The sequence below is a fragment of the Pistacia vera genome, unplaced genomic scaffold, assembly GCF_008641045.1.
Source record: "Pistacia vera cultivar Batoury unplaced genomic scaffold, PisVer_v2 Contig666, whole genome shotgun sequence".
In the NCBI taxonomy this organism is placed as follows: domain Eukaryota; kingdom Viridiplantae; phylum Streptophyta; class Magnoliopsida; order Sapindales; family Anacardiaceae; genus Pistacia; species Pistacia vera.
In genome coordinates, this window is record NW_022196519.1 from 324,282 (window position 1) to 341,846 (window position 17,565).

The following is a 17,565-nucleotide window of genomic DNA, read 5'->3' on the forward strand; positions in this document are numbered from 1 at the left end:
TCTTTTAACTAAAAAATTCAGAAAAACTAGGGTTTTGAAACTCACCTTTAACCCTGAAATTGAAGTTCTTTAAGGGTGGATGGTGATCTCCTTTGAAAATCAACTTGAAATCCTAAGAAAATTTGAGAATAAAAGCTTGGATTAGTGGCTTTTATGGTGGATTTGAGAGATGAAGAAGAAGATGATATATTTGGGGTCTCCAAGGCCGACTACTCTCTCTTTAAACCTTGTAAATATTCATTCCATTGATACTCTAATGTGATTGGTCAATAAAAGTTAGATATAAAGGTCATTTGGCATAAATTTTTCATATAAGGGCGTTTTGGTCATTTCTACCACAACATAAAGATAAGTACTCATTTAATGCCATTTGACTTCTTTAAAACACTTAACCATTAAGTAATTCTACTAGGTAAATGACTAATTTACCCTTGGTGCACTTTTATGGACACTTAAATCATATGGTTTTGTATGAAAAGACCATTATACCCTTGGTTACCGTTTATGCCATTTAACCTTATCAATCAACTTTATAACCATTCTACCCTCATTTCTCTTCAATGACATCATCCTTTACACTTTATAATGGCCACATCTTGAAATACATGTAAATTGACCATTTTACCCTTCCATTCAAAAAAAGAAAATTACTTGAAAAAGTAAATTTCATACCTTAGGGCATCGGAATAATAACGTGTGGTTTACATACCATGTAAGGAATCGAGATAGAGACAGAGAGAAGGACAAAGAGAAGCAGTTTAAGATAATGACTCTCCCAGAGTATGCCCAAAAGAAAAGAGAAAGAGAAGAATTTTGTATATTCAGGATATTGTAAGGCTGTACAATTGGCCAATTTATACAATTTTGTAAATGTAAAGAAGGAAAATAATAAATACAAAAATCCTTGTAATTTTTCAATCAATCACATGAATTAAGTTGATTGATTGAAACTTTAATCACTCCTTAATCTCAGCCAATAGAGATAAAGAGAAATCAATAATAAAGGCATTCCATATTTCGTCAAATCTATCTTTCCTTGTATTTCTAAGCATTAAAAACAATAGCTTATATGGCTCTATCCCGGATGAGTTGGCTCACTTACGTTTACTCAAATATCTTCAATTCAGTTCAAAAGATATTTAGTTTCAAAAACTTCATCAATTTAAAGACCGCATTATGGTTTGGGTCCTTAACCAAACTTCAAAACTTGGGTTTGAATAAAGTAGAATTTTCAAGGACTATTCCTTTAGTCCCTTGGCAACTTGCTTCACTTCAAGGACTTCATCTTGATTATAACGAGCTTTCGAGCTCCATTCCCACCTCTATTTTCAACATATCTTCACTGCAAATGCTTAATCTATATCAAAACCAACTCTCGGGATCCTTCCCTTCCATCCCTTTCAACATGACTTTGTTAAGATATATTGACTTCGGTGATAATGGATTATCAGGTGGAGTTTCTGCAAGTTTTTTTGATTATCTTCCTAATTTGGAAAGGTTTTTTTTTTTGGATAAAAACTTCCTCAATAGTGATATACCATCAACTCTATCAAAATGCAAGGGTTTGCAATACTTATTCTTGCAAATGAATAATTTTACAGGGTCCATTCCGAAAGAAATCAGAAACTTGACTCAACTTGAGTTGCTAAGGCTTGGATACAATAAACTCCAAGGTACGATATATGCAACCTTCTTTCTAAAAATTTCAGAACAGTACAATTACTTAAATTTTATTTTAAAGTAGAAATTTCAAAATAGTTGAGTAACCTAGAAATAATAATAGCTTCCTAGGGTCAATTGGACCAGGTAAGCCATAAATATGGTAGGTGATCGGGGTGTCTAGGCTAGCTTATACGCACTTAAACTGATCATCGGGATCTATTGAACACCCTATAAGTCCAATGAGGTAGGTAAGTCACAAATATGGTAGGATGCCACTTGGTGGGACTTGAACACAAGACTTCTGGGTAACTTAAGGTCTTGTCATTTGGCCACAAGCTAAGTGGTTGAACTATTTCTTCTTATCGTTAACATTTCTTTTTTAATTTGCTTGAAAATTTCAGATAGTAGCCTAGTCAATAACCTTCCAGAAAAAAGGTGTCAACATCTTTCAAATTTTGAAGGCATATATGTATATCTCTTGTAACCAAACTCAAATGTCCAATTCCATACAGTTTGGACCAATGTAGAATAAGAAAACATACTCCAAGAGAAATTAGGAACTTGACTTTAATTGAAGAACTACATATTCACGTGAACAAATTTTATGTTATTATTTAAGAATCTCTTCTTGTTGTAAACTAATTCACTAATTGAACTCTCATTTTTCAGGCGAGATACCATATGAAGTTGGTAATCTTTGTAATCTAGAGTCTTTGCAACTTGAATTTAACAGCCTAGTTGGCCTTGTCCCTGCTACTGTCTTCAACATCTCAACAATGAAATTACTTTCTGTTTTGGACAATGAACTCACGGGAATTCTTCCACCAACTGCAGAGCTTCCAAATCTTAAGGAGTTTACTTGGCAAAAAATAATTTCAGTGGGCCATTTCTCGCTTTCATTATCAATGCTTCCAAGATCTCTATTGTAGAAATGGGATTCAACTCATTCTTAGGCATCGTTCCTAGCGCAATTGGTAATTTAAGAAATCTTGAGTGGCTTGCCTTATCTAAAAATTATTTCACATCTTCTACTCAAGATTTGAGTTTAATTTCTCCTTTGACAAATTGAAAGAATTTAAGTCATCTAGACTTTTACGGAAATCCACTAAGTAGCATCCTTCCAAGTTCCATCGGAAATCTTTCTATTTCTTTGGAAAGTTTAGACATGACTGAATGCAACATTAGTGGCAACATTCCCAAAGAAATCAACAACTTAAACAACTTGATAGATTTACAATTGGAAGACAATGAATTGACTGGATCAATTCCAGTTACATTTGGTGGATTACGGAAACTCCAAGGTTTGAATCTTGAACGTAATAAATTGGAAGGATTCATCCCAAGTAGTCTTTATCAATTGAATGAATTGGTTGAGTTGCAATTGGGTGGTAACAAGATCTATGGATCCATACCTGCATGCTTAGGTAATCTCAGTACACTAAGAAAATTGTCGTTAGGTTTCAACAAATTAACTTCTTTTATGCCCTCAACTTTGTGGAACCTTAAGGACATCTTGTACTTGAATTTGTCATCAAATTCTTTGGATGGATCTCTTCCATTAGAGATTGGAAATCTTAAGGTTGCGATAAACATAGATTTGTCAAGGAATCTTCTTTCAATAAATATTCCAATTGTTATTGGCAGCCTAGAAAATCTACAAAACCTTTCCTTAGCATTCAATAGATTACAAGGCTCAATTCCTGAAACATTTGGTCACTTGAGAAGCTTTGAATTCTTGGATTTGTCAAGTAACAATCTTTCTAGATTGATTCCCAAGTCTTTAGAAATAATCTTTTACCTCAAATATCTAAATTTATCTTTCAAACAACTAAGTGGTGAAATTCCTGAAGGAGGGCCTTTTGGAAATTTCTCAACTAAATCATTTATGGAGATCCTTGCATTATGTGGTTCTTCTCGATTGCATATTCTACTATGCAAAACTAGCACCCATGGAAAGTCAAGTTCAATAAAACTTATTGTTGATACATAAATTTGCACCTACTAGAGTGATCCGATCGACCTAGGCAGGATCGGAACTGATGTGTGCGTGATTACAGTTAATCAGCAATGAGCAAATGACAGATACAAAAAGTAAATGACAAAAAGATTTTTAAAGTGGTTTGGCAAGATAAACTCTTGAGCCTACGTCCACTGTTCTTGTATTTGCTGTGAGAGCTTACAATAAGAGTTTTATGAAAATTTTGCAACCCTTTTTTCATCATTGGAGGGGGTTTATATACAATGTTTGTACAAAGAAAAGAGTGAAAATAAAGGGATTACAATTTATTTGAAATGTAATTTTGATATTCTCATGATTGGGCACTATGATTGCGCAAAGATTGTAGTCAATCTGATTCCTCCCGAGATATCTAGGATCTGGAGCTATCCGGGAATTGGTTGAACGATTGCATGGATTGTTCATGACTAACTTGTGCTGGGTCGAGCTAAACCTCGACTAGCTTATGTTGGGTTGGATAATCGTTGGAGTTGAGCTGATTTTGGGTCGAGCTACATCTTCGTGGTAGTTGAGCTTTGTGGAAAAATCACACACAACATTTGCCCCCTAGTGTTCGATGTTCGTTTTGGGCTTCAAAGACTATTGCTCGATTTGATATCAAGCTCAGCATTGTCAGTAGGTCATTGGATGCAAGTTCGGTTGAGCTCCAGGGGTCGACCTCACGCGTGGTTGATGTACTTCACACTTTGGATTTTTATTTCTTGTGATATCTGACAAACTGAGAATATGAAAGGTTAGGGCAGTTACGTAAATTCCATGCGGTCATGTCGCATTAAAAACGGTAGCCTTTGGCAGTCACATTTCATTGTGTGTGGGTGACTACAGCTATCCATGCGCAGAGGCGAGGATATGTGCGGTGACAGTTATCATTATAGCAGTTTGATGGTTTGTCACTCCTTGCGTATGGACGACACGTGTCCATGTTCGAGGGCTAAGATTGCTCAACGAATGAAGGGTTGGGATTCACTATAGATCAACGGTCATGATTAAACCCCAGCCTTTTGTCTCCCATGCAAACCACTATAAAAGCTGGCGAAGTCGTCAGAAACTCATTCAACCAATGAAAATCTTCTGATAACTTTGTTCACCCCGCTGTTGTTTAATTATCATCACGGTGCTATTTCCGGCGAGTTCTTACACTTCTCTTGTTCTGGTAAGGCTTCTTCTCCATTTCTTTATCTATTTTTCTAATTGTCGTGTCAAAAGATGGCCATTGTTATGGCCACATTGAGTTTTCTATGGCTTTAATAGGGTTTTTTGGTGTGTCTTCGGTGGTCTTGGGTTTAAAGAGCGTTTATCATGGTGGCCGTCGGAACCTTGGGTAGGTCGCATGCGTTCGTCGTGTGGCATGAGCTGTCTTGGGTGCCTAAACTAAAAGCAAGTGTGAATTAGTCGCCGAGTTTTTCAAGCTCTGACACATGTTTGCTTCTGTTTCAGGTACCCAGAGTTGAGCTATAATTATATCTTCTTCTAGTAGTCACATGGTTGATCACATGTTCGACTCACCCGTAGGCTCAACAGTCTTTGGGGATATAATCCCTGAGGTCTTTGAGGAACTCATCATGAGAACTTCGGATCTCAACACTGTGGGCTGGTCTGATCGCGTTTTAGTGTAGCTGGCTCATTACAAGCGATTTCTAATTCATAAGCTGTGAAGGGAACCACGATCCTCGATTAACGTCGAGGATTTGAAGCGCATAAGTGATAAGCATTCATAATATCTATATATTTGTTATATTTCCTCATGTTTTAATGGTTATAAATGCTTAAATCTTGGGTTTTGATTATGTTTCGTATTTTGTGGAGTAGATTGAGGAGTTAAATCAAATTGAACTCAAAATCAAGAGTTTTGGAGAGAAAAAATCGGAGCTCAAAAAAGATGCATTCCAGAAGCGGATTTTGCTTAAAGCGTGGGCACGTCCTGTTTTCCCAGAATGTTCATAAAAGCAGTCAGCAAATAAAGCGTGGGCGCGCCTTATTGGATCCGAGATTTTTGACGTAGGGTTACGAATTTGTTGGAGAAAAAGATATGTATGACAGCTGGAAAGATTTATTTACCCTTTCTTAATCTCTAGGATTTGCCAAGACTCCCTATTTTAGTGAGATTTGCTTTTAATTAGTTTCCTGATCTAGATAGGATAACTATGATTAGATGGAGTTATAAATAGGGAGATTATTCACAAGAAAGAGGACATCTATCTCTATCTCTACCTCTCTCTCTTCTCTTTTCTTTAGGCGTTCTTTTAAATTATGTGTAGCTAAATACTTTTCTTCCAACTGAAGGATAATTGAAGTTTTGGTTCTTCAAGGATTGTGAGATCTAAATAATTTTNGCCTCCAGGACCAGAATTGAAATTAATTAAATCTTCATCTTCATCTTCATCAAACAAAATGTTATCTCTATTAAGACCTCTGTCTAGCTCATTACCTATCTCAGAAACTACTTTTAACTTCGCTCTGAGAGTTTGAAATCCGGAACTAGGAAGTGTGTTGGTTAGAATATCTGCAATTTGATATTCTTTACTAACATATTGAATACATAACTTCTTTTCTATAGCTAACTCCTGAACATAATGCACATTTATTTCAATGTGCTTAGTTTGTACATGGAATACAGGGTTAGAAGAAAGGGCTGCAGCACTGATATTGTCACACCACAAAACATGAGTGTTGTTAATAGTTATACCAAGTTCTTGAAACAAATATTGAATCCAAACCAATTCAATGGCTGCTTGACTAAGGGCTCTGTATTCAGCCTTTGTTGAAGACAAAAAAACAACCTTCTACTTCCTAAAAACCCACTGCACCAGATTTCCTCCAAGAAAGATACTATATCCACTTGTCGATCTCCTATTACTTACATCACTAGCCCAATTTGCATCGGCATATCCTTCAAGGATGAATTTTGGATTTCTTTGAAAAATAAGCCCATGTGAAAGAGTTCTCTTGATATGGTGACGAAAGAGCTTTTAGTTATCATAGTATAATTATTTATTGTGATAATAATAATTTCACTTTAAACTAGTTTATTATGATAAATTATTTATGACAATAGAAAATAATTTTCATCACTACAAATAATATTTTTTCATAGATAATTTACATTTAAAGACCAAATGATAAGCTTTATGATGAAAAAATAATATATTATGCTAAAATTGTGAATGATGACCAAATTATTTACTCGCAATTTTAATAATGGTAGAAATTTATTTGTCAATGACTTTATTGTAACAACATTTATTTAGTCACATGTTTGTTTATATGATAATATTATTTGTTAAAAATTATATATTGACGAAAATAAATTTGTAAAAAATTCTATGGCATGACAAATAATTTTTGATACAAATATTTGTACATGACAAATTTTTTATTGTCAAAATGATATAGGCGTGACAAAAAATTTTTGTCATCTCAATAATGATAAAAATATTCAAAATGGACAGTACCATCTAATGTCTTATGCCCATATTAAAGCAGCTCATCATAAATGAAATCCATCCAGTATATAAAAGATAGTAGCATAGTCTAAATGGCTCAATCAACACGCTAATTAGAAGGGGCTTAATGCCAATATAAATCGTCCCTTGGATGAATCATCACTTCCCTCTGCAATTTAGAAAAAAGAAATTCATTAATATGTGAAAGAAATTCGTTATGTTGTCTCCTTTGAGAAGAATCCATCCTGTGAAAGTACAGAAAGAATTTAAAGTATGGGCATTAGATTAGAGGTACTAAAAAAAAAAATGAGAAAAATAAATCACCCAATGACTTTCTGGTCTTTTTCTTGATGTGGACTTCTTCAGCATCATCCAGAACCAAGTTCATGTACTAATCAAAACCCTGTAAAATCAAAATGAATAACAGAAATTGAATCACATTTTGAACGAACTAAGAATCTATTAAATGCTTACAACGAAGGTATTTCTATAAATAATATCATTTGTCTTAACTTATTTTACTTATTTTGGGAAAAGTTAAGGAAAGGTTTAAAGCATGATCCATACTGCAACGAAAGCAAGAAAAACAACGAAAGACTACCAGGCATAATGAATTGAATGGATAAAGATTTCTTATCTTAGACATGTTCATCGCTAAAGCAATTGGAATGTATTATACATTTGAAAGCTAAATATTACATGTTCCTAGAAATGTATCCTGAGGTTTCCTTTGTTTCAAAGAGCTCATTTCCTACGAGTTTGACAGTTGAAACATGAATAATTGATGCAACTCAGAACCTCTAACACCTAAGCTTCAAGTAAAAATGAACATTAAAGCTCAACAGGTCGTGAGTTTGACAGTTGAAACATGAATAATTGATGCAAGCAAATCATATCTACCCTCATAACTGAATTTATTATCATTGAAGATTAAAGAAGTGAAGAAAATACAAGTAATATTATGCATTCCTAGTTGGAAAGTCAGCAACAAAATAACATGCTGAAACAAATGAGCCACTTGAAGAGTAGAATGATATTCTTATGTGTTTGCCAATCAAAACCCTAATCTATCATAACAATTAGTAGCAGAATGCGTCAATGAAACAAACTAAACTTGTATAAATACAGAAGGGCAGAATGCTTGAAACGATATCACAGATATGAAAACCGAGCTGTTCAAAAGTTGAATTCAACACGAAGCCAGCCTACTTTTATATTTATGATTGGCTGGAGGTTCAAAAGCTAAGCATGCTAAGGAGTTAGATCATAAAGGAACTGAAGCAAGAAATTGCAAAATTAAATGCCAGTAAAGATGCATCTTTTAATTTCTATTTCTTCTTTGTGTTGCAGTGCTTTATTTTTCTTTTCAATTTTATATGGGGTAGTGACCACGTTGCAACCTAGTACTATACATAGTATATACTTGATGAGAACTATAAATAGATGGGAACAGCAAATATGAAACACATCACCATAAACAGCACCAGATGAAAGATGAAAAGAAAAACTTCAGAAAATATAACAAAATGATAGGTATACCACAGAAACAAACATATCAAGATAAGAATTTTAATATTTTACATTAACAAAACAAATCTACTCCGACAAAAGAATGTTAGTTTCTCTGTATCTAAAAACATTCTTTACCAGCAAAGTGGACCATGTAAGCAACTTCCAAATCCAATCTTTGCACTTACTAACAAATAACATGCAGACAATATTCAGATCATCCAACATAAACAATGTGATTAACGACTATATACCAAAAACTGCAAACTAACAAATACCACATCTCTAACATCATCAACCATTCAAAAAAAAAATAAAAAAAAAAACCCCAAAATTTGAATGCGAGCTTTCTGAATATATGCAAACAAAGAACAGCAAAAATAAGCCCAAAACTCATCAACCCATCAACAAAAAACCAACTTTAAGCAGACCCAGAAGAGGAAATCACTTACGCTTTGAAGAAACCTGAAAATCAAGTTCTGGAAACACACAAACCCACAAAAACATTGCAACAAAAAAAAATTCATTGAAAGACAAAGAAGTAAAGGAAAAGGATACAAAACGTACAAGTCATAATCCTCTGAACTTTGGTGCTCGCCATTGTTGTTGTTGTGGTTGAGTTACAAGAGACACAGAAGAGATGTTGAAGTTGAACCTAGAGCAAACAAGTCAAGTTGTACTTAAGAAAAAAGAAATGGGCTTCGGAGCCAGGCTTAAATTGACCCGAGCTCGGGTTCCAGGCCCATCTCATATTAGATTGGAAGAGATTTGACATTTTTTAAATCAAATTTAAGAGTTTATTTAAATAAGGAATATAACAAATCTTATGAAAACAAAAATGAGTAATTGAAATACTTTTGAAAACGGATTGTTATAATATCGTAATAATATGATTTAATTAAGAAATTATCATCTTAATTGGAGTAAAGTTGATAAATGATAATGTTTTTTTGAAGAAAATTACTTTCTATAGAACCAAGTGAAGGTATTTTTACTCAAAATATTTCAGTTTCAATATTGAGACATTAAAGATTAGGCACCAATTTGCTTTTAGACAGTGAAAAATATTACAAACACTTTACACAAATTTATATTAAAGAAATTGATTATTGTAGACTAAACAATACATTTCACACTCAAAGTTCTATTAATTTTAGTATTTTTATAACTTGAAATTTAGGTGGTATTTGTTTTTTTACCTGAAAATTAAATGGTCCTAATTATTGAATATGTTCGAATGTACTATTATGATAGATACATATATTTTTCTTTTTCATTGTCTAATTATAAGTGTTTGACTGTTTGTTTTTATCGGTGTTTTAACATAGTTGTCCTTATGAAGTTACTTTTATATTTTTACATGCATGATAACTATGTTATTTCAAATTATGAAAATAACAAATAAAATAAAATATAATAATTAATGATAATTATGTTATTACATTGTGTTTGTATAGTAATTAAAATTTTATTATAACAAAAAAATTAAAAACAATGAAATTAATCAACTCATTGAAAGAATTAATTTTCAATTTGGTCTCACAATTGTTATATGAACGTTTGATCAATTATTCCAAGCAAGTTGATTGCCAGGGACGGAGCCAACAAATTTATTCTGGGCCTCTGGGGGCACTAAAATATAATGTTTACTGAATGACAAAGCCAGAAAGTGATTAGAAAGTTACATTTATAAGGGTTAAAGTGTTACTTTCAAAAAATTTGGTGGCTAGAAAAAACTAAATTTATGGGGAGTAAAATCATTTTTTTCTATACGAAATTTAAATTTTTTTCTAAAGCCCGAGTGCATCTGGCTCCGCCATTGTTGATTGCATTTGATGGTTGATTTTGATTTGTGCAACTATGATAAATAAAAAAGACAAAAAATATAATATAAAGATTTTGATAAAACTGAAATTATTTAAATTTGATAGGAATATAATTGATAAATAAAAATGATATTAATTAAGATGTTTTAGTATTAAGATAAAAGTAATTTTTTTTTTTTTTTTTTTTTTGCTTTTACATTTTATTTGATTATCAGATAAAATTTAAAAAACAGACAAACCTAAAATGTCTGAATCAAGTAAAATTAGACTTATTCAAGACCAAAAAATAAACAGCCCCTTAGATGGTTGATAATTGTTGGTGGCCTTTGTATTTTTCTGAAAAAATAAATAAAATAAAAATACAGCAAAAATGATAATTATGCCTCTATTAAAACAGCTCATCATATACATGAAATCCATCCAGCATATAAAGATAGTAGCATAGTCTAAATGGCTCAATCAACACGCTAATTAGAAGGAACGTAATGCCAATATAAATTTTCCCTTAGATAATTTATCTCAGTGCTTAGATTTTGACTCAAACATTTTATCATTAATATTTAATACCTCTATTTCAACATTATTATGACAATTTTTTATTTTAATAATAAATAAATTCTTTTGTAACAAAATAATTTGTAGTTATAGCATGTATAACTAAATCTAGTGACTAAAATGTTTTATGACAAAATATATTTGTTACAATAAATAATTTACTTAGATGCCAAAATTTTGCGCAAAAAAATTATGACGAAATATTATGATAAAAACGTTTTTCTTCACTATATTTCTTATGAGTTTCTTTATTATGATAAAATATTATGACAATATTTTTTTTAGTCACTGTATATTCTCTTTGTCATTCTTAATGTGATGTTTCTTTATTTTGTCATAATACCTATAATACTTGTGACAAAATAACATTTGATAAAATTAATTTTGTCATAATATAATATATTTCTTATAGTGATTCCAACTCTAATCAACAAGTCCTGAGCATACTTGGACTGAGTAAGGTGTAAGCCTGAATCATTTTGGTTAACCTCAAAGCAAAGGAAATATTGTAACACACCAAGATGTTTAAGAGCAAATTGCTTGTTCAAGTCTTGAATAATCTGAGAAATGAGGGTAGGATCAGTACCTATGATGAGGATATCATCTACGTATACCAATAGGTATACCACCTGATGGCTTTTCTTGTAGAAGAAAAAACTTGTGTCAGATACAGAATTGGTGAGTCCCTAACAAACTAAAGCATGTTTTAGTTTGTCAAACCAAGCTCTAGGAGCTTGTTTCAGCCCATATAAGGGTTTATGAAGCTTGCATACATGCTTAGGATAGGTTAAATCAACAAAACCTTCTAGTTGTACCATGAAAACAGTCTCTGTTAGTTCACCATTTGGAAAGCATTATTAATGTCGATTTGTTGGATATCCCACTGATTATGTACAACTAAGGACAATATAATCCTTATGGTGACAGGTTTGACAACAAGAGAGAATGTGTCAAAATAATCCAAACCTGGTGTTTGTTGGAAGCCCTTAGCCACCAGCCTTACTTTATACTTTAGTAATGTCCCATCGGCCTTAAGTTTAGTCTTAAAAACCATTTGCACCCTACTACATTCATGTCTGATGTATAAGGAACCAATTCCCAGGTATTGTTTCTTAAAAGAGCTAGAAATTCATCACTCATGGTTGCTTTCCACTCAGGTACTTGCAAAGCTTTTGAAGGTGTTATGCCTGAAAAAGTAGGGCTGACGTGGCCTCATCAATAAAGTATGGTCAAAGCTCAGAAAGGTTTTGTGCCATCCAGGCGTAGCCACGTCACACCCAGTGCAAGTGGCATGGCTCCTGTCAGCGTAGCAGGTAAGTGCCAGGCCAACAAGCGGCTGGAGACCGTCCACGTGTCAAAACCCTGCTTTAGTCGAGGAAATCCCTCGGGCAAGTGACTAATGGGACACAGAGAAGGATTTGCACGGTGCCTACCCACTTGCAATTTTTACAATCATTAACTTGAACGCTCCCACTATAAATAGAGGACTTCCCTCTCATTTTAGGGGATTAGCTAATTTTACGCTTAGACAACTCTCTCTCTCTCTCCCCCCCTTATATTCTCACTCAAATTGTAACTCAGCTCGCTGGGAGTGACCTGATCTCTCTCTTATTAATACAATAGCAGTGGACATAGGATTCGCTTTTGAGCATCCGAACCACTTTAAACATTGCTCTTCACCCTTTATCTTATTTACCCCTTTTTATATCATGTGTGACTTCTAAGTCCTTTTAGCATTTTACACGTGCGAGTAGTTAATGTCAAAATCCAGCATCAACAGTTTGGCATTAGAAGAAAGGCCTGATTTAGTACCTACTCTTCATCAGAGGAATCTTTGACTGATCAGTCCCATAACAACAGATGGCTCGTGGTTTTGAATCTGAGCGAACCGGTCATGGTAATGAAGCTATTCCCTAGGTACAAGAGGACACTTCTCCTGAAGTGCCACCAGTCTAGTAGAACATCATGAGGGATATCCCTTCAAGCTCATAGCCCGACCCAGCCGTTATGAGCTACTTGGAGAGGTTCAATAATACTCTTCAAACGGTCAGTCAAATGCTAGACCGATTGGATCGGGTCATGCCACCCGAATCTAATGAGGCGATGCCACCGCCAAAAACATCTGCAAGTAGTGTGAAAAGGCAAAAAAGGGCGAAAGCCCATGTTGTGCGCACTGCAGCGCATCAGAGAAAGGGAAAGCAAGTGGCGCACAGTGGACCCAAGGGCTCCGAGGGAATAGCAAATGCCGATCGCGCCTCGAGTAAAATACCCGTGGCATTGCGACTCGACGATATGCTATAGCATGAGCCGTCCTATGCCACGTCGCACGTGCACGCCCACAAAGGTGCAAGGCGAGGAGATTCCCATTAGCGGGTTAGTTCGTACCATAGTAGAGGTCGAGAAGACTCCTTGAATCGCTTGATGCCATCACACAACTCCAGCCAGCGTGTGTCGAGATTGGTCGGGGCTCTCGGCCGACGTGAGAAAGAGTCCGACTTGCGATCTTTCCTTAATTGCAACCGTGAGGGTCGAACCCACGTTGCGGAAAGTGATCGATTGAGGAGCTACAACAAGCTCTGGATCAGCTTAAAGCTCAGTAGAATGAGCAAAGGTAGGTCACAGAGGCATCTCCCTTTTCTTTGGTAGTGTTAGCTACCCCTCTCCCGTCGAGATTTAGAATGGTCGACATACGAGCATTCAACGGGAATTCTGATCCGCATGATCATTTATACGAGTTCAATGACCTTAGGGAACTCTACCAAGTCTCTGACCATGCCAAGCGTTGGTTCAGGTTGCTCTCAACGGGATCAGTCGGCTCATGGCCTTAATGAGCTCGACGTTTCTGAGACACTTCCAAGCGAACATGAAGTTCTCAATGCCGCTAAGCTACCTGAGCAATATACGGCAAGAGAGGGGTGAACCCCTCCAATCTAATATAGACAGGTTCCTTAGGGAGCTCCACAAAGTGGCTCTTACTCCCAAAGAGTCTATTCGGACTCTCATCATTACGGGAGTTCGCCCGTATACAAACTTGTGAAAGGAATTGTAGTCTGAGGAAGATGTTTCCCTCACTTACTTCTACAACCTTACTGAAGAGTACCTCTGCATTGAGAATTTCATAACCGCTCTCAGTCGCCACGACCCCGGTCCTTTGAGTAGTGCTTCCAACTGAGGAGAGAATATGAGGGCTGATCGTAGATGGGCTAATAATGATCAGCGAAAAAGAAAAAAAGCAGCGGTACGAGCCCAAGAAATCCTATGCCTCAGTTCCTCATCGCAATCGCGATAAGAGTCAGTACACTCCACTAAATGCCTTGGTATCGGATATTCTGGATAAATAAAAGGAGGCCGGTTTGCTCGGGGAGCTTGAGCCCATGAAGAATCCCCCCTCAGCCAAAAACAATAAAAAGTATTGTCATTATCATCGAGATAATGGGCACCACACCAATGAGTGTCGGGCCCTCAAGCAAGCAATTGAGGACCTTATGAAACATGGGCACTTCAAAGAATTTGTCGATGACTCAGCTCCTGTTTGGGAGAAAAATCAAGAGGAACCAGGGAAAAAGCGTCGTGGTCGCAAAGGTCTTCATAGTGTGGGGATCATTTTTTAAGGACCGTACCTCGCCACCTCGCGAGGAATTCTCGAGGTGCCCAGGAGAGGTATGCTCGGGAAGCCCATCATGACCCCATAAGTGTCATGAGCACGACACCGTGACCCGCCAAGGTTTGCAGGGATGAGGAAATCACCTTTTTTGAGAAAGACGCAGTGCGACTGTATCATCCCCATGATGATGCTCTCGTCATCGCGCCAGAGATAGGTCGATGCGAAATCCACAGGATGTTGGTGGACAATGAAAGCGCTATGAATATCCTATTTTAGCAAGCCTTCAAGAAGATGAAATTGGACGAGGCAGACCTGAAGCCTGCCTCTATCCTTCTGTATGGTTTCACCGGAGATCTTTTGATCCCTAAGGGGATGATCTCCCTCTCGGTCACATTGGCCGAAACCAACGAGATGACCAAGATGATTGAGTTTATAGTGGTAGACTATCTTTCCGCTTTCAATGGCATATTGGGGCGACCTCTTCTACGAAACTTTAAGGCAGTCACCTCAATATACTATCTGAAGATGAAGTTCCCTACCCCGACGGGGATAGGGGAAGAAAGTGGATGTCAACGCATATCTCACGACTGTTATGTAAGGGCAGTGCAGATGGCGTGCAAGGGAAAATGAGCGTCGGTTGGCATCCTTGAGTAGGCAATGGATATCAGCAGGATCGAGCCACAGCCTGGCCCAGTTGAGGATGACATGGACCCTTGCATCCAGGAATACCCTCATAGTGGGCCAATTGAGGATCTATCTGAGGTGTCAATCGATCAAAGTGAGCTAACTCGAGTGTTAAAGATTGGGAGTAATCTTAGACCTTAGCTTGCTAGCGACTTGACAAGCTTCTTCAGGGAAAATGTTGACGTATTTGCATGGACTCATGCTGACATGGTTGAGATCAACCCGAACATCATATGTCATGCCTTGAATATTGACAATGAGGTCAGACCGATTCACTAAAAGAGGAGAGCAATGGACTCCGAGCAGTATGCCGCCTTAAAGATGAGGTTGATAACCTCTTCTTGAACGGGTCCATTCAAGAGGCACTTTACCCGAGCTGGGTTGCTAATCAGGTCTTGGTAAAGAAGCCCAACATCAAATAGCGAACCTACGCTGACTTCACCGATCTCAACAAAGCCTGTACAAAGAATAACTTTCCCTTGCCAAGAATCAACTAGCTCGTCGATGCCACCTCCAGGCACGAGCTGCTGAGTTTTATAGACGCCTACTTGGGATACAATCAGATTCTGATGTACGCATTGGACGAAAAGCATACCTCATTTGTTACAAATCGGGGGTTGTATTGCTATAAGGTTATGCCCTTTGGCCTAAAAAACACTAGGGCGACTTATCAACAGCTGATTAACCGAATGTTTTCTGAGCATATCAAAAATTAAATGGAAGTCTATGTGAATGACATGCTGGTCAAGTCGCATGTCGCTTCAGATCACATAGCGCATCTCCTTGAGATTTTCTGCATACTCCAAAGGTATAGAATGAAGCTCAATCCTCTCAAGTGTTCATTCGGGGTATCCTCGAAAAAATTCCTAGGGTACATGGTTAACTAGAGGGGAATAGAAATTAACCCCGAAAAGATCCAAGCTCTCCTTGATATGAGCAACTCGACCAACCGAAAACAGATTTAGAGTCTCAATGGGCAAATATCAGCTCTTAGTCGCTTCATATCAAGGGCAACAAATCGCTGCCTACCATTTTTTAATATACTCAGGGCCAATAAAAAGTTAGAGTGGACTCCAGACTGTGAACAGGCTTTCCAGAACATTAAAGAGCACCTCAGAAAACTACCTCTCATGTCCAAGCCACTCCCTCAAGAAATTCTTCTCCTATATATATTCGTCTCTCAGCATACGGTCAGTGCAGCTTTGATTCGAGAGGAAAGCAAAGTCTAATGGCCAGTATATTACACGAGCAGGCGTTTGCTGGACGCCAAAATGCGGTATCCAGAAATGAAGCGATTAGCTTATACCCTGCTGATCGCCTCCAAGAATTTGCGACTTTATTTTCATGACCAGACTATCCATGTATTGACTAACTACCCATTCAGGCAAGTCCTCCAAGAGCCAAAGGCTTTAGGAAAGTTGCTCAAGTGGGCAATAGAACTAAGTCAATTCGATCTATAGTATAGACTGAAAGCGACCATTAAAGGGTAGACTATTGCCGATTTCATTTCGGAGTTTTCATAGCAACCGATTCAGGAACCCGAGCAACAGTCCAGCAAAGTTACCTAGGAAACTATTCAAAATCTGTCGTCCTGGAGCCTTTATGTCAATGGATCCTTGAACAAAAAAAGGGACGGGGCAAGTCTTTTCCTCCTTAGTCCCAAAGGGACTCGTATCCACGGTATTCTTCGGTTTAGGTTCAAAGCTACCAACAACAAGGCCGAGTATGAAGCACTACTTGCTAGTCTGCGATTGACAAAAAAAAATGGGTTCAACCACGATCAGTATTCACAGTGATTCCATGCTGGTTGTTAACCAGATTTTGGGGAAGTATCAGGCCAAGGAAGAAAATATGATTAGCTATCTAAAGAAAGCTAAGGCCGCGCTCAAGTCTTTTAAGAACTTTGCGATCACGTAGATTCCTAGAGACAGTAATTCTGTAGCGGATGCCTTAGCAAAAATAACCTCGTCGCTGAACTCAGATGCTCTAGAGAAGATTCTTGTTCGGTGCATAGAGGTCCTTAGTATCAGCTTGCCCGAACAGGCCATGGTTAAGACGAAATTAGTTTCCTAGATGACCCCAATTATTCAGTATCTCCGAGATGGTACCTTGCCCAATAAAAAAATTGAGGCAAGAACCCTGCGAACCAGAGCTGCTCGTTACACACTCATAGGAGATCAGTTATACAATCGAGGGTTTAGTACCCCTCTCATTCGATGTGTAACTGACGAGGAAGCAGCCTATATCATGAGAGAGATACAGGAA

General features: G+C 36.8%; 1 protein-coding gene and 1 long non-coding RNA gene across 3 annotated transcripts; one reads left to right on the forward strand and one right to left on the reverse strand.

Moving 5' to 3' along the window:
- Positions 1-2,827: 2,827 nt before the first annotated feature.
- On the forward strand, positions 2,828-3,652 carry LOC116112714 (putative leucine-rich repeat receptor-like serine/threonine-protein kinase At2g24130). The gene has a single exon (XM_031398826.1). It carries the CDS (start codon positions 2,828-2,830, stop codon positions 3,650-3,652), a length of 825 nt encoding a protein of 274 aa, XP_031254686.1.
- A 3,453-nt stretch (positions 3,653-7,105) lies between these two features.
- On the reverse strand, positions 7,106-9,280 carry LOC116112738. 2 transcript variants are annotated; one of them, XR_004125296.1, is made up of 4 exons: positions 9,199-9,280; positions 9,084-9,110; positions 7,447-7,525; positions 7,106-7,291 (listed from the first exon to the last, which is right to left on the reverse strand). It is a non-coding gene; the product is annotated as an uncharacterized LOC116112738 (long non-coding RNA). The 2 variants fall into 2 exon arrangements; XR_004125297.1 differs by lacking the exon at positions 9,084-9,110 and having other exon boundaries at positions 9,199-9,274.
- Between the last annotated feature and the right edge of the window lie 8,285 nt (positions 9,281-17,565).